We start from the raw sequence: 25,223 nt of genomic DNA, 5'->3' as shown, positions 1-25,223 counted from the left end.
GAAGTGTTTTGTCCATGATGTGTACAGTGAATTCTGAGGATTCAAATATCAAATTTACTTACAACATTCAGGAAACCTCAATTAATTATCTAGATGTTTTAGTGATATTAGAAGGTAATCGGACAAAAACATCTCTTTACACCAAGCCGACAGATTGCAATACGATGTTGGAAGCTAGTAGTTTTCATCCATTTTCTTTAAAAAAAAGGCTTACCTTACTCGCAGTTTTTGCGGGTACATAGAATCTGTAGTGAGGTGGAAGATGAGATGGTACATTTACAAAAGATGTGTACAGGTATTAAATTTCTACAGCGTGGCTATTCTAGTAAAGATCTCCATAGTGCCATTCAGAAAGCTTCACAAGCCCCTAAAATTCCAGAATTTAGAGACCTTTAAGGAACGGATGGCTCAACATAAAAGTGCAATTCACCAGGCCCTTGAAGGAAAGAACATCGATCAGCCTGTAGATAGGCATTTCAAACAGTGCAAACTTACGTTGGCGCAATTGCGCTATAAAATGATTGATCAGGTTCCTGAATTGAAACGGGGAGGGGACCGTGATAAAGCCCTGTTACAACGTGAGTCCAGATGGATTTTTAGATTAAATACAGTTCAGCCGCATGGTTTAAATGAGTAATTATCTTTTTAATAGTTTCTTGTGAATTAATAGTATTGATAATGTATATATCCTATTGAAAATCTGTATTTCGCTGTTTGGCTGATTTGTTAATGAACATGATGCACATAGTTCTTATTGTAATTGTGCTTTGCTGACAGGTTATGCGATCTTGTAATTGTTTGTAGTGGTTGTCTTGGTGATGGGAGTGACTTCCTGCTACCGGGCTGGTGGTCATAGCAGCAGCTGCTGTGGGTGACGTCAGCAGAAACCGGAAGACAGCGTGGCTTGACACGTGGTGCACTGGTGAAGTTAGATGGTGTATATAAGGTAAGACATTTTAAATGTCTGTATTTCTGATGATGATTTTCTAGTAAAATCGAAACATAGAGGCAACAAAGACTTCCATTCTTTATTACCTGAGAGTGCCATTGACCATTCTGACTGTATATATTGGGATTTATATATAAATATCTTGGGATATTGACAGCATGCTGGCAGCGCATCGAGCACTAAAATTCCCATTGTGGGCTCGTGATGCACCAAGATTTCGTCTGTCAATATTGTAGACTGTCGGGATTTCGGAGTTTGTATCCTGAATGCCGGGATCCCGTCGGCCGGCATTTTAACTGCAACCCAACCATGTCTTGTAAGTGATTGTCCCTTTAAAAAAAGTCCCAGATCAGCCGGCATCTTGCTCCTCCTGCGATCTCGGCCATCATTACATCCGGCCCCGTATCTGAAGACATGACGTGGTTACCTGGTTTTGTATGTTATTGATTATTAGACCTATAAATTGTATGTGTTGTGAAGGAATTGAGTTTACTTTTAGTCAATTGGCAATCTAGACTTTTTTTGCAATAAAATTATCACTTGTAATGTTCTGGATTTTACTGTCTGTTTCTATTTTTCCAACATCAAGATCTTGTCCAGATATGGCCACATTTTGACAACCAATTTTGTTAGAGATATTGGCAGGCTGGAAGTACTGGTCAGAACCTCAGGAATTTTCTGTGTTGAGTAGCCACAGGAATATGAAAATATGGTGATTCTATATGAAACTGTAAGCAGGGGTGAAGCGAGGGTGGCTCCGGTGGAGTGCAAGCTCCAGGTACCGGCAAAGTTAGGGGGGCGCACCGCCGCCTCCCCTCTCTGCGCCGCAAACGGATGTACAGGCAGAGCAGGAGGAGGAGCAGAGGGTGCACACACTGACTCGGACTCTGAGACTAGGTAGGGAACAGGGCAGGCCAGAGGCGACAGTCCCCTTTATATGGCTCACTGTGGGCTTGTTGTTGTGCAGTAGAACTACTTCTGTCCTGTAGCAGCACTCTCTGCCTCCGCTGCCTCAGCACCTCTCTCTGTCTAGCCCAACTGCTGCAGCACCTCTCTGCCCTGGCTGCTGCATAATTTCTCTCTGCCCCAGCTTTTGCAACATTCACTCTTTCCTGGAAGCTGCAGCACGTCTCTACTTCAGGTGCTGCAGCACCCCTCTCTGTCCTAGTTGCTACAGCACCTATTTCCGTCCCAGCTGCAGCAGCACCTCTCTCTTCCCCAGCTGCTGCTGCAGCACCTCACTCTGCCTCTCAGGCAGCTGCAGCACCTCTCACTGCCCCTCAAACTGCTGTGATACAGCTCTCTGTCCCTCAGGCAATTCTGGGACATTATTTTCATTGAGCCATTATTGGGAAATTATCAGATCTGGGGGGAGGTCACATATGAAGCATAATATTCATTAAGTTATGGGGGGTTGTGATGTCAGGTCAGTCGGGGCATACTGTACATAGTGTTTTTAATTTATTTTAATGAAATAAGTAAATTGTTAAACAGCTATTTCTGCAGTGGCTTTACTGTGGTGTAACGTGTATAAGGGGCACTATCGTGGCAAACCATGTATAAGGGGTTCTACCATGGTGGAACATGTATACAGCGGCTCTGCTGTGGTGTAACGTGTATAAGCGGCTCTACAGTGGTGTAACATGTATAAGCAGCACTACTGTGGTGTAATATGTATAAGCAGCTCTAATGTGTGGCGTAGCGTGTATAAGGGATACTACTGTGTGGTGTAATGTGAATAACAGACACTACTGTGTGGTGTAATGTGAATTGGTTCTATTCTGTGGACCCCCCTTTCTCCATGAAACCATGCTCCTATATTTTAGTTGCCTTCGGCTCGCACTGTCCATGTATTAACAATTGGGGGCGCCCAAAGGAAACGTTCGCCATGAGATCCGCAAGGTCTAGAACTGACCCTGTCACCAATTTAGTATTTTTAAATATTTTGTCTTTTCAAATGTAACATGCCACCACATGTTGGCCAGGACCACTATTCAGTACAGGGGAGTAAGGCGCCAAAACATACCCTTGCTCAGGGCACTATAGCATGTAGCTACACCTCTGACTGTAAGCATTGTTGTCCCTACGCAGATCTAGAAGTTGCCCCTGGTGTTAGAGTGGCTGATTCTTCCTCTAATGGGCAAAACCATGTGCACTGCAGGTGGGGCAGATATAACATATGCAGAGAGAGTTAGATTTGGTTGGGTTATATTGTTTCTGTGCAGGGTAAATACTGGCTCACACAGCGGTGAAGTGAGCAACCTGACTAGATTGTGCCTTCATGTAGGCCAATCTAGAGTCAGCGAAAGAGACACGCAGGGCCGCGTATCGCTATCGCTATTGGGCATACACATGGAGCGATGTATGCTTCTTTTCTAAACAATCTAGTCAGATTGCTTAGAAATGAAGCAAATATCGCTCCATGTGTTCCCCCCTTTAGAGACAGATCCAGCGAGGAGCTGATAGGGTCAGTGCAGATGGTGTGCGTAGATGGAGTAGCACACACCTGTACATACGCAATAGCACTCTAACAACAAGTGGTAATGGTACAGTGAGGTTTGTGCACAGTCTCTGTTGTAACAAGACGCATAGGGGCACGTAGTCTTCTAATGCAGGAGAAGGAGAGATGCCGCGCATGCTAATTAGTGCACTTGGGTTGGAGGTACCGCTGTGACATTCGCTCACCTCCGTCTCAGGTACAGAGTCCCAGGCCGGCAATGAGGGAGAGACAGAGTGGATGCACTCCCCTCCTAACAGTCATAGGGGTATATGCAATTGTGGTCGAATTCCCGAAAATGTCGAAAAACGGGACATTTTCGCCAAAAAAAAATAATTCGACAATGCAATTCAGTATTTTTCGTCAAAAAAACGGACTTTCCAAATTCGACTTTTTTAAATTTGACATTTGTCAAATTCGACATTTCTGCAATGGTACAAATGCGGCAATTCGACAAAAGTATATTCAATTGAAGATTGTAAATTCGACAACAGTACTTTTAGACAGTAAATTCGTCATTTTCAATCCGCCACACTTTGCTGGCGGAATCTAATAAAAAAATTTAAAAACATGTTTTTTTTTATTGGTAATAGCATATCTATTTATATTAGAAGGGATTAGGTACTTGGTTTGTCTATTTAGGAGGCACAAGTATTATTTATATATTTTTAAACATATATATTTTTTTTTAATGGAATGGGGTAAAATTCTGAAAAAAAAATGCGTGTGGTCCCCCTCCTAAGCATAACCAGCCTCAGGCTCTTTGAGCCGATCCTGGTTGCCAAAATACGGGGGAAAAATGACAGGGGATCCCCCGTATTTTAACAACCAGCACCGGGCTCTGCGCCTGGTCCTGGTGCAAAAAATCCGGGGGACAAAAAGCGTAGGGGTCCCGCGTATTTTTTGTACCAGCACCGGGCTCCACTAGCTGGACAGATAATGCCACAGCCGGGGGTCACTTTTATACAGCGCCTTGCAGCCGTGGCATTAAATAAACAACTAGTCACCCCTGGCCAGGGTACCCTGGAGGAGTGGGGACCCCTTCAATCAAGGGGTCCCCCCCCAGCCACCCAAGGGCCAGGGGTGAAGCCCGAGGCTGCCCCCCCCCCCCCCCCCCCATCCAAGGGCTGCAGATGGGTGGCTGATAGCCTTGTGTAAAAATGAAAGAATATTGTTTCTCTGACGTCCTAGTGGATGCTGGGAACTCCGTAAGGACCATGGGGAATAGCGGGCTCCGAAGGAGGCTGGGCACTCTAGAAAGATCTTAGACTACCTGGTGTGCACTGGCTCCTCCCACTATGACCCTCCTCCAAGCCTCAGTTAGATTTCGTGCCCGGCCGAGGTTGGATGCACACTAGGGGCTCTCCTGAGCTCTTAGAAAGAAATAGACTTAGGTTTTTTATTTTCAGTGAGACCTGCTGGCAACAGGCTCACTGCAGCGAGGGACTAAGGGGAGAAGAAGCGAACTCGCCTGCTTGCAGCCGGATTGGGCTTCTTAGGCTACTGGACACCATTAGCTCCAGAGGGATCGACCGCAGGCCCAGCCTTGATGTTCGGTCCCGGAGCCGCGCCGCCGTCCCCCTTACAGAGCCAGAAGCAGGAAGATGGTCCGGAAAATCGGCGGCATGAAGACATCAGTCTTCACCAAGGTAGCGCACAGCACTGCAGCTGTGCGCCATTGCTCCTCTCACACTTCACACTCCGGTCACTGAGGGTGCAGGGCGCTGGGGGGGGCGCCCTGAGGCAGCAATAAAAACACCTTGGCTGGCAAAAATACCTCAATATATAGCCCCAGGGGCTATATATGAGGTAAATACCCCTGCCAGATTCCATAAAAAAGCGGGAGAATAGGCCGCGGAAAAGGGGCGGAGCTATCTCCCTCAGCACACTGGCGCCATTTTTCCCTCACAGCTCCGCTGGAAGGAAGCTCCCTAGCTCTCCCCTGCAGTCTACACTACAGAAAAGGGTTAAAAAAGAGAGGGGGGGCACTAAATTTAGGCGCAGGATACATTATATATAAAAACAGCAGCTATAGGGGACATAACTCAGTTAGTCCCTGCATTATATAGCGCTCTGGTGTGTGCTGGCATACTCTCACTCTGTCCCCCCAAAGGGCTTTTGTGGGTCCTGTCCTCGTTTAGAGCATTCCCTGTGTGTCTGCGGTGTGTCGGTACGGCTGTGTCGACATGTTGAATGAGGAGGCTTATATGGTGACGGAACAGAGGCCGATATATGTGATGTCGCCCCCTGTGGGGCCGACACCAGAGTGGATGGATAGATGAAAGGTATTAACCGACAGTGTCAACTCCTTACATAAAAGGGTGGATGACGTAACAGCTGTGGGACAGCCGGCTTCTCAGCCCGCGCCTGCCCAGGCGTCTCAAAGGCCATCAGGGGCTCAAAAACGCCCGCTCTCTCAGATGGCAGACACAGATGTCGACACGGAGTCTGACTCCAGTGTTGACAAGGTTGAGACATATACACAATCCACTAGGAACATCCGTGACTTGATCCCGGCAATAAAAAATGTGTTATACATTTCTGACATTAACCCAAGCACCTCTAAAAAAGGGTTTTAGGTTTGGGGAGAAAAAACAGGCAGTGTTTTGTTCCCCCATCAGATGAATAAATGAAGTGTGTGAAAAGTGTGGGTTCCCCCGTTAAGAAACTGGTAATTTCTAAAAAGTTACTGATGGCGTACCCTTTCCCGCCAGGAGGATAAGTTACGCTGGGAGATATCCCCTAGGGTGGATAAGGCGCTCACACGGTTGTCAAAAAAGGTGGCACTGCCGTTTTAGGAACGGCCACTTTGAAGGTACCTGTTGATAAAAAGCAGGAGGCTATCCTGAAGTCTGTATTTACACACTCAGGTACTAGACTGAAACCTGCAGATCGTGCTGCTGCAGCGTGGTCGGTGACCCTGTCAAGCATACTAGTTTGCTAATACGAGAACATATTAAAGACGTCGTCTTATATATGAGGGATGCACAGAGGGATATTTTGCCGGCTGGCATCCAAAATGAATGTAATGTCCATTCTGTCAGGAGGGTATTAGAGACCTGTCACTGGACAGGTGATGCTGACTTAAAAAGCGCATAGAGATTCTGCCTTATAAGGGTGAGGAATTATTTGGGGATGGTCTCTGGGACCTCGTATCCACAGCGACTGCTGGGAAGAAATATTTTTACCTCAGGTTTCCTCACAGACAAAGGTACAGTCCTTTCGGCTTCAGAAAAGCAAGCGGGTCAAATGGCGCTTCCTTTCTGTACAGAGACAAGGGAAGAGGGATAAAGCTGCACCAGTCAGCCTGTTCCCAGAATCAAAATTCTTCCCCCGCTTCCTGTGAGTCCACAGCATGACGCGGGTGCTCCACAGGTGTAGCCAGGTACGGTGGGGGGCCGTCTCAAAAATTTCAGCAATTAGTGAGCTCGCTCACAGGTGGATCCCTGTTTCTTTCAAGTAGTATTTCAGGGGTACAAGCTGGAATTCGAGATGTCTCCCCCCAGCCGTTTCCTAAAATATGCCTTGCTGACAACTCCCTCAGGCAGGGAGGCTGTGCTAGAGGCAATTAATAAGCGGTATTCCCAGCAGGTAATACTCAAGGTGCCCCTACTTCAACAAGGACGGGGTTACTATTCCACACGGTTTGGGGTACCGAAACCGCATGGTTCGGTGTGACCCATTTTATATTTAAAATCCTTGAACACATACATAAAAAAATTCAAGTTCAAGATGGAATCGCTCAGGGCGGTTATTGCAAGCCTGGACGAGGGGGATTACATGGTATCCCGGGACATCAAGGATGCTTACCTGCATGTCCCCATTTACCATCCTCGCCAGGAGTACCTCAGATTTGTGGTACAGGATTACCATTACCAAGTCCAGACACTGCCGTTTGGACTGTACATGGCACCGAGGGTGTTTTATCAAGGTAATGGCCGAAATGATGATACTCCTTCGAAAAAAGGGAGTTTTAATTATCCTGTAATTGGACAATCTCTTTATAAGGGCGAGGTCCAAGGAGCAGTTGGTAGTCGAGGTAGCACTATTTTGGAAAGTGCTACAACAGCACGGTTGGATTCTAAACAGTCCAAAGTCACAGCTGGTTCCTATGACACGTCTACTGTTCCTGGGGATGGTTCTGGACATAAACCAGAAATAGTGTTTCTCCCGGAGGAGAAAGCCAAGGAGTTGTCATCTCTAGTCAGAGACCTCCTGAAGCCAAAACAGGTAGCGGTGCATCATTGCACGCGAGTCCTGGGAAAAATGGTAGCTTCCTACGAAGCAATCCCATTAGGCAGGTTCCATACAAGAACTTTTCAGAGGGACCTATTGGACAAGTGGTCCAGATCGCATCTTCCGATGCATAGGCTGATAACCCTGTCTCCAAGGACCAGGGTATCTCTACTGTGGTGGCTGCAGAGTGCCCATCTTCAAGAGGGCCGCAGGTTCGGCATACAGGATTAGGTCCTAGTGACCATGGATGCCAGCCTTTGAGGCTGGGGGGCAGTCACACAGGGAAGAAACTTCCAGGGACTTTGGTCAAGTCAGGTGATTTCCCTACACATAAATATTCTGGACCTGAGGGCCATTTACAATGCCCTGAGGCCGGCAAGGCCTCTGCTTCAAAACCAGCCGGTACTGATCCAATCAGACAACATCACGGCAGTCGCCCATGTAAACCAACAGGGCGGCACAAGAAGCAGGATGGCGATGGCAGAAGCCACAAGGATTCTCCGATAGGCGGAAAATCATGTGTTAGCACTGTCAGCAGTGTTCATTCCCGGAGTGGACAACTGGGAAGCAGATCTTCTCAACAGACACGACCTCCACCCGGGAGAGTGGGGACTTCCTCCAGAAGTCTTCCAAAGGATTGTACACCATTGGGAAAGGCCACAGGTGGACATGATGGCGTCCCGCCTCAACAAAAAGCTATAAAAGATATTGCGCCAGGTCAAGGGACCCTCAGGCGATAGCTGTGGACGCTCTGGTAACACCGTGGGTGTACCAGTCGGTTTATGTGTTCTCCCCTCTGCCTCTCATACCAAAGGTACTGAGAATAATAAGAAGGCGAGGAGTAAGAACGATACTCGTGGTTCCGGACTGGCCAAGAAGAGCTTGGTACCCAGAACTTCAAGAATTTATATCAGAGGACCCATGGCCTCTGCCACTCAGACAGGACCTGCGGCAGCAGGGGCCCTGTCTGTTCCAAGACTTACCGCAGCTGCGTTTGACGGCATGGCGGTTGAACGCCGGATCCTGAAGGAAAAGGGCATTCCGGAGGAAGTCATTCCTACGCTTACTAAAGCCAGGAAAGAGGTTACAGCAAATCATTATCACCGCATATGGCGGAAATATGTTGCATGGTGTGAGGCCGAAAGGGCCCCAACAGAGGAATTTCAACTAGGTCGATTTCTGCATTTCCTGCAAGCAGGAGTGACTATGGGCCTTAAATTAGGTTCCATTAAGGTACAGATCTCGGCTCTGTCGATTTTCTTTCAAAAAGAACTAGCTTCAGTACCTGAAGTTCAGACATTTATAAAAGGAGTGCTGCATATTCAGCCCCCGTTTGTGCCTCCTGTGGCACCTTGGGACCACTAAAGACCGTGGATCTGTAATATCTCACTTGGAAAGTGGTCATGTTATTGGCCTTGGCTTTGGCCAGGCGAGTATCAGAATTGGCGGCTTTATCATGTAAAGGCCCTTATCTGATTTTCCATATGGATAGGGCAGAATTGAGGACTCATCCCCAGTTTCTCCCTAAGGTGGTGTCAGTGTTTCACCTGAACCAGCCTATTGTGGTGCCTGCGGCTACTAGGGACTTGGAGGATTCCAAGTTGTTAGACGTGGTCAGGGCCCTGAAAATATATGTTTCCAGAACGGCTGGAGTCAGAAAATCTGACTCGCTGTTTATCCTATATGCACCCAACAAGCTGGGTGCTCCTGCTTCTACGCAGACTATTGCTCGTTGGATTTGTAGTACAATTCAGCTTGCACATTCTGTGGCAGGCCTGCCACAGCCAAAATCTGTCAATGCCCATTCCACAAGGAAGGTGGGCTCATCTTGGGCGGCTGCCCGAGGGGTCTCGGCTTTACAACTTTGCCGAGCTGCTATTTGGTCAGGGGCAAACACGTTTGCAAAATTCTATAAATTTGATACCCTGGCTGAGGAGGACCTGGAGTTCTCTCATTCGGTGTTGCAGAGTCATCCGCACTCTCCCGCCCGTTTGGGAGCTTTGGTATAATCCCCATGGTCCTTACGGAGTTCCCAGCATCCACTAGGACGTCAGAGAAAATAAGAATTTACTCACCGGTAATTCTATTTCTCGTAGTCCGTAGTGGATGCTGGGCGCCCATCCCAAGTGCGGTTTATCTGCAATACTTGTACATAGTTATTGTTAACTAAATCGGGTTATTGTTGAGCCATCTGTTGAGAGGCTCAGTTGTTTCATACTGTTTACTGGGTTTCATGTCACGAGTTATACGGTGTGATTGGTGTGGCTGGTATGAGTCTTACCCGGGATTCAAAATCCTTCCTTATTGTGTACGCTCGTCCGGGCACGGTGTCCTAACTGAGGCTTGGAGGAGGGTCATAGTGGGAGGAGCCAGTGCACACCAGGTAGTCTAAGATCTTTCTAGAGTGCCCAGCCTCCTTCGGAGCCCGCTATTCCCCATGGTCCTTACGGAGTTCCCAGCATCCACTACGGACTACGAGAAATAGAATTACCGGTGAGTAAATTCTTATTTTTTTTGCAGAAGAACTACAAGTCCCAGCAAGCCTCCCCCGCAAGCTGGTACTTGGAGAACCACAAGTACCAGCATGCGGGGGGGAAACGGGCCCGCTGGTACCTGCAGTTCTACTGCAAAAAAAATACCCAAATAAAAACAGGACACACACACCTTGAAAGTAAAACTTTATTACATACATGCCGACACATACATACTTACCTATGTTGACATGCCGACTCTGGCCACGACCCCTACTCTTTTTGTCCCCCGTATTTTTTGCACCAGGTCCAGGCGCAGAGCGCGGTGCTGGTTGTTAAGATACGGGGGATCCCCTGTCATTTTTTCCCCCGTATTTTGGCAACCAGGACCGGCTCAAAGAGCCCGAGGCTGGTTATGCTTAGGAGGGGGGACCCCACGCAATTTTTTTGGGGGTTTTTTACCGTTTTTTTAACATTTTTAAAAATCTAATCAAAATCCGTCAAATCGGCCGTTTTTCGACAGCGGGAATGTCGAATCCGTTTTTTATTGAATATGTCGAATTCCGGCACCCACCTGCCAGAATTCGACGGTCGAATTGTGTCGAATTAAAAAACGGGCGAAAAATTGCCGCAATTCGCCCGGAATTGCATATACCCCATAATATCTAACTACAGTATTTTGTTATATGCATATAATGGGGCTCATGTCGAAGTATTTAGCACCAAATACACCAAATTTTAGCATCGGAAATAGAAATGGCATTTTGCACAGATTACAGAGCTAGATGTGTCTTAATGTGCCCAGCTCTGCAATGGAAACATATGCTCCACTTTTAATCCATGGGAAAACAGTAGTGTCAGGTTGAAGCCAGGAGAAAACAGGACTATACAGTGCTAGATCTATATGCCGCAAAAGTTACAGTATGCAATTCATACCCAATATGGTACTTTAGGAAGTACAATATAAATAAAGTCATAAGTTGTATGTACTGTATAAGTTGTATGTACTGTAACAAATTAAATTTTAAATTAATAATTAAGTTCAATTAAGTACAAACATCTCTTATTAGGGGGAGGGGGACTGGACTGCACACCCTAACTTCTTATAATGGGATGTCCTAACTTGCTGGCACTTAGCAATGCAATATAGGAACAAGAGAGCAGGTGCACCATTCAATCATTCATATTATAACAAATTTAATTATCCATCATGAATACAGAAGATGAACTGTCCCAAGGCGCAAAAAAAAGACTTATGCAGCTGGATACAAACAAAGGGACCACCAATACCCTATAATGGAAACAATGATGTAAAGAAAAGAATGTAGCTGAGCGCTCAGTCCTGTATCAACATATATGTCCCATGCAAAACCTTTTTAGAAGCGGTATCTTCTACAGGTCACCAAAAATCTTGTGAATGATGTATCAATCCTTAATCGTCAGTCCATATGATTCCTTCCAGTGATGGATATACCTCAGAACAAACCAAATGGAAATAATATAGTGTAGTATGTCTATATGAAAATGGTAACATCCATGTGCGAACAAGAATGGTGTGAAATATTCTGCGTACCAAAACTCACACTTGTTAAAAGAGAGTGACTCCCATAAAGGTATCTTTCACCACCAGTCTCAGACAACGTGAGTAAGTCAGCCGTACACACACCTTCATGCAATGGTCTCAAATATTATGACGTACCGTACTCACATAATACATAGTGAGTACTTTTCCATAAAGGTATCTTTAGTCACCGGTATTCCAGAGTATCTTCTACGGGTCACCCGACCTCTTATAAATGATGTAGAAATTCTTATTCGGCAATCCTTATGATTCCCTCCGGTGATGAATGAACCTCAGGACAAACCAGATATAAATAACATAGTGTAGTACGTCTACTGAAGAGTAATAGCACCCATGTGAAAATATGATAGGGGTGAAATATTCTGCGTACCGGAACTCACACTAACGAAAAGAAAGTGACTCCCGTAAAGGTTTCTTTAGCCACCGATCTCTAATACCGTGGATAAGCTAGCCGTACGGACACCTTCATGCAGCAATCCCAGTATAATGACGTACCGTACTCACACAGTGTGCAGCGAATACGCTCCCATAAAGGTATCTTTAGCCACCAATATTCATTCGTGTGTATAGAGCCACCGAAAGTACCCCTCCAAATTATTCACCTGGTGCGGGACGTACCGTACTCACATAACACATGGCAGTTGTACTCATATAGCGGTTTCTTTGGTTTTCTTCAAGGGCAGTAGGATGATATTAATTCTCCCAAATGGGGGAATTATGACCTGTTCGCCATCCCCGCTACGGCCAGCATGAGGGCCGGTGGATATTGAGGCTGCTGCTGGGGTCTATAGGTGTGATGGGAGCGCGGCTCACGAGCTCAGTCACTGAGCTCGTGAGCCGCGCTCCCATCACACCTATAGACCCCAGCAGCAGCCTCAATATCCGCCGGCCCTCATGCTGGCCGTAGCGGGGATGGCGAACAGGTCATAATTCCCCCATTTGGGAGAATTAATATACATCCTACTGCCCTTGAAGAAAACCAAAGAAACCGCTATATGAGTACAACTGCCATGTGTTATGTGAGTATGGTACGTCCCGCACCAGGTGAATAATTTGGAGGGGTACTTTCGGTGGCTCTATACACACGAATGAATATTGGTGGCTAAAGATACCTTTATGGGAGCGTATTCGCTGCACACTGTGTGAGTACGGTACGTCATTATACTGTGATTTCTGCATGAAGGTGTCCGTACGGCTAGCTTATCCACGGTATTAGAGATCGGTGGCTAAAGAAACCTTTACGGGAGTCACTTTCTTTTCATTAGTGTGAGTTCCGGTACGCACAATATTTCACCCCTACCATATTTTCACATGGGTGCTATTACTCTTCAGTAGACGTACTACACTATGTTATTTATATCTGGTTTGTCCTGAGGTTCATTCATCACCGGAGGGAATCATAAGGATTGCCGAATAAGAATTTATACATCATTTATAAGAGGTCGGGTGACCCGTAGAAGATACTCTGGAATACCGGTGACTAAAGATACCTTTATGGGAGTGTACTCACTATGTATTATGTAAGTACGGTACGTCATAATATTTGAGACCATTGCATGAAGGTGTGTGTACGGCTGACTTACTCACGTTGTCTGAGACTGGTGGTGAAAGATACCTTTATGGGAGTCACTCTCTTTTAACAAGTGTGAGTTTTGGTACGCAGAATATTTCACACCATTCTTGTTCGCACATGGGTGTTACCATTTTCATATAGACATACTACACTATATTATTTCCATTTGGTTTGTTCTGAGGTATATCCATCATTGGAAGGAATCATATGGACTGACGATTAAGGATTGATACATCATTCACAAGATTTTTGGTGACCTGTAGAAGATACCGCTTCTAAAAAGGTTTTGCATGGGACATATATGTTGATACAGGACTGAGCGCTCAGCTACATTCTTTTCTTTGCATCATTAATTATCCATCATTTTGAGGTTCTTGGCATACATTGGCCAACATGTGAACCTGCCGACTATCGTCACGGTGACCTAATCGGACAGGTCCCTAACATTATAGAGGTTCGCATCTGGGCGCAGGGCACCCCCAAACTACCCCAGCCATACCACCCCACAAATAAAAGATAGAAGTGAAAAGTCAGAGTATTAGGCAAGTGAAAGTAGCTGCTAAGTGTTAGAAAGAGGACGGCAGTAAAGTGTCAGAGTGTTAGAAGGTGAGGTTAGCTGATCAATGTTACAAGTGTAAAAGACGTGTGAAAAATTATACATAAATAAAAAACAAACAAAAGGTGATATAGGTGTTAGAAATAAATGTAAGATAGTGATGCCCCAAAGTGGCCCAGCCAGAGCAATCCAGGGAGCCCCACGGCCCCTCATCTGACTTGCTATATAATTATAAGGATCTTATCTGTATCTTATAGCAGTCAGCATGTGCTAGTTCCATGCTTTTAGGCAGAGCCGGCCCTAACCAATATGATGCCCTAGGCAAGATTTTGTCTGGTGCCCCCTAGCACCACCGCTGGTTCCGCCTCTGACCTTGCACCTCTTTCCCAGCACCATTACCCCTAGCAGTCCTTGTACCCCCTATATTTTAAATAGGAACAGTTCGCACATTTGACACACAGCCCAAAAAGGGGCATCTTCTTGCTGGGAAGGGGCATGGCCACACAATAGTAACCCCAATTCCAATTACGCCACACAGTACTGCAACTTTATTCACATTTTATCTTGCGATAGTGTCCATAATTCATATTACATCCCACAATGGTATCACTTTACCTTATAAACGTTACTCCTCACAGTAGAGCCCCTTATTCACATTACATCACACTGAATTGCTCCTTATTCACATTACACCACACCTTATTGCTCTTTATTCACATTAGATGACACAGTAGTGCCCTTTCTATATGCAACCAGGCCCGGCGCTACCCGCTCAGCAAGGTCCTGCAAAGCAGGGAGGCGCTGGATCAGAGAGGCACTCTCCCCGCTCTGCAACCTTGCTCTGATGTGCGCTGTTGATGCCGGCTGCCAGCGCCTGTCACTCTTACAGACATCAGCAGCGGCCCCAGCAGCATGAACAGCGGCTCCCCTCTCCCTGCCTCTTCACTGATAGAGCCGCCCCTCTCCGTGTCTCCTCACTGATGGAGCCGCCCCTCTCCCTGCCTCCTCACTGATGGAGCTGCCCAGCGCTGTGAAGGAGCCCGCAGCTGGCAGCAGTGTAGTGAGTCACACTGACTCATTACACGCTGCCGCCACTGAGCTACAAGTTCTGACAGAGAAAGCCAGTGAGAGGGTGATTACATCACCCTTCCTCTTTGCACCGCACTGCTACTGCAGCTCTCAGCTTCCTGGTCTCCGTGTTGGCCCTTCACTGCATGCTGGGACATACGGGGGAGGGAGGAGGGGGAGTCACGGCAGCAGTCTGTGGTGTGTGTACAGAAGAGTGAGTCAGTGCACTCAGCCCCTGCAGTGAGGAGCCTTGCTGGGGCCAGAGCCAGGAGGTGCAGAGTGTGAAAGCGTGGAAAAAGAAAACACATGTAAAGTAAAGAGTGTGTGTTTAGCTATGGCTGTGTTTCTGCATATACTGTATATGTATTTTCCTATGTCTGTTTAGGTGTGTGTGTGTGTGTGTGTGTGTGTGTGTGTGTGTGTGTGTGTGTGTGTTTAGCTATGTGTGTGATTTTCTGTGTATACTGTATATGTATTTTGCTATGTGTTTAGCTGTATGTATGTGTTTGTGTGTCTGTGTATATGTGTTTTGCTGTGTGTGTTTTACTATGTATGTGTGTGTGTATATCCATATCTACAGATGCAGCCACACTCATCCATCCCGTGATGCGTACGCATCGCGGCATGGATGACGCCACTAGTGCCCATGTCTATGAAGCGCGCATGTGTACTTCTATGGAGTGAACGGAGGCTGCGAATAGCCGCAGCATGGCGTTCACTGCTGCTTGCCACATCTGTATCTATCTATCTATCTCACATTCCTGGTAGTAAATGTTGACGCGTGCATCTCTCTACTGTGTGGCGTACCGTGTATAAGGCTCTCTACTGTGTGGCGTACCCTGTATAAGGCTCCCTACTGTGTGGTGTACCATTTTTTAAGATCTTTACTGTGTGGCGTACAGTGTATAAGGCTCTCTACTGTGTGGCGTACCGTGTATAAGGCTCTCTACTGTGTGGCGTACCGTGTATAAGGCTCTCTACTGTGTGGCGTACCGTGTATAAGGCTCTCTACTGTGTGACGTACCGTTTATTAAGATCTTTACTGTGTGGCGTACCGTGTATAAGCTTCTCTACTGTGTGGTGTACCGTGTTCAAGTCTCTCAACTGTGTGGCGTAACGTGTATAAGCTTCTCTACTATGGGGGGTATTCAATTATGTGCTGTTTTTTCGGCTAGCCGAAAAAATGGCACAAATTTGACCAAGGGTATTCAATTGCAGGTGTTTTCACAAATTCAAAAAAACACATGGATCGGCGGCAAATTCGCCGATCCACGTGGTTTTTGCCAGTCGAAAAATTGGCACAGGCATTGAATAGGGCAAATCTAATCCGCCCTAAATCCGCTGATAGTTGCCGATTGTTCGACTGGTCGAAAAATCCGTCAATAATTGAATACCCCCCTGTGTTATAACATGTATAATCTTCTCTACTGTGTGGCGTACCCTGTAAAAGGCTCTCTACTGTGTGGCGCAACGTGTATAAGGCTCTTAACTGTGTGGCGTACCCTGTATAAGCTTCTGTACTGTGTGGCGTACCATGTATAAGCTTCTGTACTGTGTGGCGTACTGTGTATAAGCTTCTGTACTGTGTGGCGTACCGTGTATAAGCCTCTCAACTGTGTGGCGTAACGTGTAATAGCTTCTCTACTATAGGGGGTATTCAATTATGTGCCAAATTGGACCATGGGTATTCAATTGCGGGTGTTTTGAGACCGATTTTGAATCCCTTTTCGCCCATTAATTTTCCCCCTTTTTTTTGTCGACTCGGGATGGGCGAAAAGGCTCCCAAATTCGTCAAAACTCATAGATCGACTGCAAATTCACAGATTCATGTGGTTTTTGCCAGTGCCGGACTTTTCAACTAGTCGAAAAATCGGCACAGGCATTGAATAATTCGCCCTAAAAATGGAAGATAAATTGCCGATTTTTCAACTGGTCGAAAAATCTGGCAATAATTGAATACCCCCCTATGTGTTGTAACATGTATAATCTTCTCTATTGTGTGGCGTACCCTGTGTATGGCTCTAAACTGTGGCACAACATGTATAAGGCTCTCTACTGTGTGGTGTACCATGTTTAAGCTTCTCTACTGTATGGCATACGGTGTATAAGGCTCTCTACTGTGTGGTGTAACGTGAATTGGGAGTACTATTGTGTGGCAACACCCCTTGTTAGTGAGACAAACCATATTTTGAGGGATGCCATTTCCCTATTTTTAATATGCGATGGGGTCCAATGCATATTGTTGCACCTGGGCCCACTATTCTCTAGTTCCGCCACTGCCCCTGTCTGCCCAGGAAGCCCACCGCACGCGTCCCTGCCCTCACCCTCTCTGTAACTCCCCCTCAGCGTCCCTGCCCTCAGCCTCCCTGTAACTCTCCCTCAGCATCCCTGCCCTCACCCTTTCTCTAACTCCCCCTCAGCGTCCCTGCCCTCACCCGCCCTGTAACTCCCTGTCAGTGCCCATGCCTTCACTCTCCCTATATCTACCTGTCAGCATCCCTGCCCTCACCCTCCCTGTAACCACCCTTCAGCATCCTCACCCTCCCTGTAACCACCCTTCAGCGTCCCTGTCCTCACCCTCCCTGTAAACCACCCTTCAGCATCCCTGCCCTCACCCTCTCTGTAACCACCCTTCAGCGTCCCTACCCTCACCCTCCCTGGAACGCCCTGTCACTGCCCCTGCCTTCACTCTTCCTGTAACTCACTGTCAGTGCCCCTGCCTTCACTCTCCCTGTAAATCCCCCTCTTTTGTGACGCACACTGACCCTTTATGAGTTAAGGGAGGTAAAGCACAATTTTATAGTTTGCAGGAGGGCGCCGAACACCCTAGCACCGGCTCTGTATGCAACGCCACATAGTAGAGCACATTATACACATAATGACACTAAAACCTCACACCCATATGTGCTTGTTTAACATCTCATTCAACTAAGGGGCCAAAGCAAAACCATCAAAAACAGATTATTATTCCTATGCAACCAAAATTTACAGCTGGCAGTACGTATTCAGGCAGCAATCATTTTCTGGTATCCTGCAACTCCAAGTTTGTCTGTCACACTGCCAGATGTTTAAGACTGCACTCCAATAAACAGATTTCTACTAATTGAAAGTACAATTGCAGTATTACACTCCTACATCCGATGTTTGACATTGCTAATGGCGATTAGCGTGTGCAGCTGTATGGCCATGCCATCAAATCCAAATTCATGAAGCTCCTGATGAACAGTTATTGTGGTCATGTTGTTCCAAAGGCAGTATGGTACTTGGTAGGAAGTCTTGCAACCAAGGACAGACTTAAGCACTTGGGCTGTGGTTGCTACTCAACAATTCATTATTACACAACAGCACTTAAAGTTGACAGACAGCTTTAGCAAGACAGAAATTTGACAAATTGACTTGTTGGAACGGTCTCAAACTGTGACAGTGCCAGATTGAAAGTCACTAATACCCCTTTCAGACATGCTCCAAAATCCCGGATTTTTGCACATGAAAGCGCATCAACCCGGGATTTTGGTATGTCTCAAAGGTCCTAACCCGGGAACACGTTCCTCTTAAAGGTACAATTTGGGAATTTGCTCCCGGTTCGCACCTACATGACTCTGATTAGCGCTGGACCACTGGAAGGGGCGGGTCTGCCTGGAGGGGGCGTGCGCCGGCTGCTGTACTTGTAGAAGCAATTTCCTGGGTCTTGGTTTCTTTTTGGTGAGGCTGAAATAGCCAAATACACTAATTAGAAGGGGTGTATTGTCCACACACATTTTGCCATGTGGCAGGGAGTAGAAAGAGAAATTAAATGTGGATCCGTGTCAGCAATAAATTGAGGTAAATGGTCCCTGCTGAAAACTAGCAGTAGAAGAGCAAACAACTTTCATAAGTTAGTTTTTATAGTTAGAAATATATTTAATTCAATGATTGCTTATGTCATTTTGTACTTTACTGATAAAACGACAAAACAGATACCAGAAATTGATAACAGTGTAGGAGACGCAAACAAGAGTGATCTGTGACGGTGAAAAGTTTATTTTCTGATTAATTTTCTTAATGGGTGAAGAAGTAAACTCCAACACAAGGCCACAAATTTCATCCTTCTGATTAGTATAATTATCCACATTTGTACAACCTTTGATTTTTTTAGGATACCAGTCCATGTGAACATCAGCTGTCAACACTGGAAGATCCGGCCTTGCCTAGAAATTGGCATTGGGAGCAGGGGAATGTAGTAAATGCAGCATCTGATCAGATTAGTCACTGTATACACATTTACAGTTTTCACAGCTGCTTATGCTCTCAGCTTGTTGTTCAGGGATGCAGTAATTTAATGGGGGTATTGATTACATTAAGGTACCCACACCAAAGTGTTTCTAGACATGCCAGTTATAGCAGATTAGGGGGACAAACATTGGCTCCACAGTCATTTTTGAGTTGCATACTATCATACCACTAACTGATCAATATTAGTTGTCATATGGGGCTGGATGCAATAGCGTCCAAGGTCGCCAAAATTGCGGGTTGCCAACTGAACTCAGTCGTTGTTTTAAAGGAGGAATCATTTACAAGGCATGGTTTTGCCTTGTAAATGACTGCCCCTTTAATAAAACATCTGAGTTCATCCAGCAACCCACACATCCGGGGAACTCGGACGCTATTGCTTCCATCCTATTGCATTTTTGTTGTAAGCTTTACTTATGAAGTCACTGTCTCCAGCACAGCTATGATTAAATAGAGTACTTTTTTGATTATATTTTGGCAGGACTGTTCTACAACTTGTATTGAAAAATATTTGAAATTTATTACATACTTAGAATTAAAATTTCATAATTTATCATAATAATAAAGCAATAATAATAGAAAAGTATCAAAGCATACAGAATTCCACAAAGTCATAATCAATATACAGAACTACTAAATGTTCATATGCTTTCTGTTATATGTGCAGCAAGTCCCCAATGCGCATAGAGATTGGGTTTGTGCGTTGGGCTTTGTGCCAGGACGTCCTGTGATGCTCAGTGGTTGCCGGGGAGGTACTCTTAAAGTTTGGAATATGGACAATTTCACACCAATCGGGGAAGTTAAAGGTCATGAGAGTCCTATCAATGCCATCTGTGCAAACAGTCGTCATCTCTTCACTGCATCCAGGTGAGAAGGGAAGTAATTGAAATAAATATCTGGGATTATAATGAGAGCAATAGTAGAATTTTGAATTAATACATTTTACAATTTTGCCTTTTAGTGATCTTTTAAGTTTTCTTTTTTTAGTCTATGTGGAATTTGTGTCTTTTCTTGTATTCTTTCCATCTCTAATGTTTTCATATTTCTCACTCATTATCATTAATGTGCTTTTCTTTACACTGACTTTATTCCCTTTCTGTGCTTTATCTTTCCTTCCTACTTCCTACTCACTGTTGCTTCCTCTTTTGTTCCTATCCAAATTCTATCCTATCTATCTGTCTATCTATCTGTATTCCCCCTCTCTCTCTCAGTGACTGCCGGGTCAAGCTTTGGGTCTATGTTCCTGGTCTTACTCCATGTCTCCCACGACGTGTTCTGGCAATCAAGGGCCGTGCTACTAGCCTTCCGTAACCTGTCCTTCATCTCTCACCTATCCATCCTTTCTCCAACTGCCCCCTTTATTACCAACGCCTTTCCACCCCCTTCATTTAAGGTATGGGACACTCACTTCTATTTAAAGAGAGTGTTGACAGGTGAGATAGCTCAGTCTGTCTATAATAATTGCTTTCAACCGGAATTAACAAAGAAATTGAGCAAGCTTTCTTGACATTGCAGTGACCTCACAGTGAAGATGTGGAGTGGGAGAAGCAGTTTTATCCGGGTAAGGTGACTTCAGCAGCCTTCTGGAACTCTGTCTGGCCAGGAATAAAAGTACATTATGCTAAAGCTATTTTGCCATTTACTTCCTGGGAAATAACACCTGACTTGACATTCCAATGGACACCTTTACAGCTGGCTGTGTTTCCACTACTTCCATTTTTCATTGAAGAATGGATTTTCCATTAAAATTACACCATATAGGGTCAGAAATTGTTACTGTTGTGTTGAGTAGAAAACCATAGAGACAAGTCAAAACAGTTAAAGAAAAAAAGAGGAACAAGGTGCGAGAATACCCTAACAATTTTGTTACTACAACCGCCTTCCTTCTGTCAACATCTTCACAGCATGCGACACATCACAGAAATTACTCTTTATTACGAACCTGGACCTTGTCTACTTTGCCTTAGTGTATTTCCACAGTATGTTCTTTTTAATACCCAGGAAAGCCCTATATTACTAACCTGCAAACCTGCACACTCCTGCCCAGCTGCCAGATGCATTGCATCTAAGAAAGTGCATATTTACCATCAATTGATTGAAAATGTTCAGCTATTATATAAGCGGAAAAGAGGAGAGGAGGCTCATTAAATGGGAACCTCAAATGTATACCTCTAAAAATCCTACCTCTTGGACTTAATGATAAAATGCTATATGAAGACCACTTCCCAAGTTTCTGAGTTAAGTTGTAAATGAAGGGTGTACTGGCAACAAGGGTTAATGGGAGTTGTACAAAGTTGTTAAATAATTTTATTTAAAGCACAATTTCTACATTTTGTCTATGAGCGCCAAGTGTTAAATGTTTATGTGTCAATGAGGATTAAACTTGAAGATTACAAAGCAACAAAACAACTACTGTATGCAGTAATTTCAGAAAGTGCTGTTTTCTAAATCATTGGATCCATCAACTGTCTGGGGCTCAGATTTATCAAGCTTTGGAGAGTGATACATTGCATGGTGATAAAGTACCAGCCAATCAGCTCCTAACCGTCATTTTTCAAACACAGCCTGTAACATGGCACTTAGGACCTGGCTGGTTGGCAAACAGTGCAGTTTCTCTCCATGGCTTGAGAAATCTGGGCCTAGGTGTGAATAAATCCACTGTGGGCAGATGTATTAAGCCTAGAGAAGTGATAAGTGGAAGATGATAACGCACCAGCCAGTCAGCTCCTGTTATTTTTTAAACCCAGCCGGTAAATTGACAGTTAGGAGTAGATTGGCTAGTGCATTATCACCTATCACTTATCACTTCTTTATCTCTTCTTCATCACTTCTCCAGGCTTTATACATATGCCCAGGTCACAAAGAATTACATATTAATTAACACTAAATGCCTGATTATGAGTAGACGCTAACTTCATGCAGTGCCGATATGTATACAGTTGGCCAGTGTTGTAAGTATCGCACATATGTTCCCATGGTCACCGCATGGAGACGCAGAATGAATTTGGATGCAGGAGGAGTGGATTTAATTGGCCATTCCTAGGAGGTAACAACATGATGGCTAGCCAGACATGGGTATGCCATTGACATCAGCTGCAACTAAAGCTGAAGAACCGCTCACATAGGGCTCACACAGTTCAGAGGAAAAACTGTACCTGCTATCGGGCTGGTGCAGGTTTTGGTGCTGCACCAAGAAGATTTGCACCTCTGCAAATGGGCGTCTCGGTGTAAAGAACATTGGCCACGGCTTTTGCATAAGACACAGATATGGCTTCGGCAAAAGACTAAGAATGCGAGTCTGTTACTACATTAAAAGAGAATTAAAATACCATACTGTATATTGGAAAAAAAAATTCATATAAGGTATACATATAGCATGAGACGTGTGAGATTTCAAGAATTAGTCAAAACACTATAGTATATTAAGATTGTTTTATGCTATATTGCTGATGTCAGACTTTAAATAATTAACATAAATATTAACATAATGGACTAGGGGCTTAGGAAGTACAAATGAATCATAAAGTATTTGCAGTTGTGTACTATTAATTAATTTAAAAAAAATGTGGCTTATTTTAAAGCAACAACTATTTATTTTGCCTTTTAAATGATTGCCGCTTTAAAAGTATGGGTAGACTCACCGGAATTTCTGCAGAGCGTGCAGCTCGCAGGCTATTATGTAAACCCCTCTATGTGCATTAACTTGGTTCATTGTATAGTATATGTTATGTACAGTAAATGTAGTGTAAAGTTAAACTTTTTGGGGCACTTACCATTTCTGATTTTCAAATATGCACATTTAGCTTTAAATATGCATATCCATTCACACATATTTCACATTAAAGCCCAGTACACATTTAACGAGTCCCTGCCGACGCCGATATTGGTGGCGGCGGTTACCCAGCGGGGTTCCGGCATCGGCAAGTGCATGGAAGGGAGCGACGGTGGGGGGCAGCGGGGGGAACGATGGCCATGCTGCATCTGCAGTATGGCTGTCGTTAACAAGGACCTCCCTCGTCTGTACATGTTCAGACGAGGGAGGGGGTTGTTAACGATGCATGGGAACGCGTTAACGACATTGAGTATACACACTGGACGAGATTGGAAAAGATATCGCTCAGATCGGTCCTTCTGAGCGAGATCTTTCACATTCTCGTCTAGTGTGTGTGGGTTTTTAGATTGAATCCGCATTTGTTATCCACATGTGAAAGGGATCTATGATGAGGGACAAATCTGCATTTTTATTTAAAAGTTTTAAAAAATTATTATCCGATATTATGAGTAAAAGTGCAGTAAATCTATCTACTGAAGGAAGTTGTGTGCATACCCCATATAAATACAAAACAAGCAATACAATAATAATAATAATAATAAAGTCATTAGGATTTGAATTTGGCAGAAAATCTGTTCACTAATCAAAACACAACATATATGTTGATGCTGCCTCCGTTAGGGTGATAGCGCTTACAATGCAGGTGAGCAAACTGAAAAATGAAGATATTGCACCTGTCATTCTTTCCCACCACTGCAAGTTTCTGACACAGAAAACTGTAGCAAAATAGTCAACAATGTAGAACCTCAAATCCAAAGCCATTCTTCTTCCTAAGTCATTACCACACAATGGACAAACAACAATTCTAGAAGAGCAAACTGAGCCACTGACTCCAGGAGCCCCACTGCGAGGCATTTTAAGATTTGTATATGTATACTGCAATTCTTAAGTATTTATTTTATAAGTAATGTATATGTGTTTTGTAACTCTTATGTACATGGGGGGTCATTCCGAGTGGTTCGCACACTAGCAACTTTTAGCAGCCATGCAAATGCATTGTCGCCGCCCACTGGGGAGTGTATTTTCGCTTTGCAGAAGTGTGAACGCTTGTGCAGCAGAGCGCCTGCAAAATCTTTTTGTGCAAAACAAGACCAGCCCTGTAGTTACTCTTCGTGCGCGTTGATTCTAACGACGGAGGGACGGCTTTTGATGTCACACACCCGACCAGCGAACGCCCAGCCACGCCTGCGTTTTTTTCTGCCACTCCTGCGTTTTTCTAAGCACTCTCTGAGAACGGTCAGTTGACACCCAGAAACGCCCTCTTCATGTCAATCTTCCTGCCTTCGGCCGTGCGATTGGAATGTTCGTTACACTCTGTGTAAACCCACGATGCTCATTGTACCCGTACGACGCGCCTGCGCATTGCGGTGCATACGCATGCGCATAAATGATGATTTTTAGCCTGATCGCTGCGCTAGTGATCAACTCGGAATGACCCCCATTGTACTTTTCTTATTTTATTACCCCATTATGGATTTTGTTTGGGGTAATTCTATAATTCATTGCATTTTAAATTGTTTACCTTTTACATACACGAAGTGGTGTACACTCTATGTTGGAACGTATACACTGAAAGCTTTGGGGCAAGAAGATTAAGTCATCCGATGATCCGGCACTTAGATACGGAAGAGAAGCAACACTGGTGCTAGCTTCTTTTTCCATGAAAACCATAAGCACACAAACCAGATGTACCAGAATAAGTACTGGCATATAGTCATGAAGGAGGAACAATACTGAGTTTCTTCACTGGTTAGGGAGACAACCGGAAGTGGTACGTGTTCCATGATGGGACATAAACACCAGGAGACACAAGGCGGGGAAAAGAAGTAATGTATGTGCTACTAGTTGTCCATTATAGCATTTCAAAAACAGACATTACGGATAATTGCTATGGATAAATGAGAAAAGCCTGTTTGCATATTATATGTAGACTTATACCCCTTTCACATCGCACTAAAAACCCGGTATCGACACGGCATATTGCCGTGTCGAAACGGGTCCGTGTGCGATGTGAAAGGTCCTTTGGTGAATTAGCGGGTCGCCTGACCCGGTAATTCAATCCGGTAAAAAAGAAGGGTTATTACCGGGTTGATTACCGGGTCAGGCGCAGTGTGAATGGGAGCCGTTCCGATGCGACACGGCTCCCATTCACAGCATAGGCAGAGGCGGCGCAGGAGATGAGCTCATCTC

The 25,223-nt window shown here is 45.0% G+C and overlaps 1 protein-coding gene across 6 annotated transcripts in view; it reads left to right on the top strand.

The window, feature by feature from the left end:
* KIF21B (kinesin family member 21B) overlaps nt 1-21,615 on the top strand; it is a 376,092-nt gene extending 354,477 nt beyond the window's left edge. For 4 of the 6 annotated variants that reach the window (XM_063954959.1, XM_063954957.1, XM_063954960.1 and 1 more), the window contains 3 exons: nt 19,869-20,068; nt 20,413-20,594; nt 20,717-21,615. In XM_063954959.1, the coding sequence (XP_063811029.1) occupies nt 19,869-20,068; nt 20,413-20,512 (300 nt within the window). In that variant the 3' untranslated portion in view covers nt 20,513-20,594; nt 20,717-21,615. The remainder of the gene's footprint in view (nt 1-19,868; nt 20,069-20,412; nt 20,595-20,716) is intronic. The other 2 variants (XM_063954962.1, XM_063954961.1) reach the window with 1 other exon arrangement.
* Nucleotides 21,616-25,223: the final 3,608 nt, after the last annotated feature.

The sequence above is a fragment of the Pseudophryne corroboree genome, chromosome 2, assembly GCF_028390025.1.
Source record: "Pseudophryne corroboree isolate aPseCor3 chromosome 2, aPseCor3.hap2, whole genome shotgun sequence".
NCBI lineage: Eukaryota > Metazoa > Chordata > Amphibia > Anura > Myobatrachidae > Pseudophryne > Pseudophryne corroboree.
The sequence above is the reverse complement of the archived record's forward strand: the minus strand, read 5'-3'. Positions and strand labels throughout refer to the sequence as shown.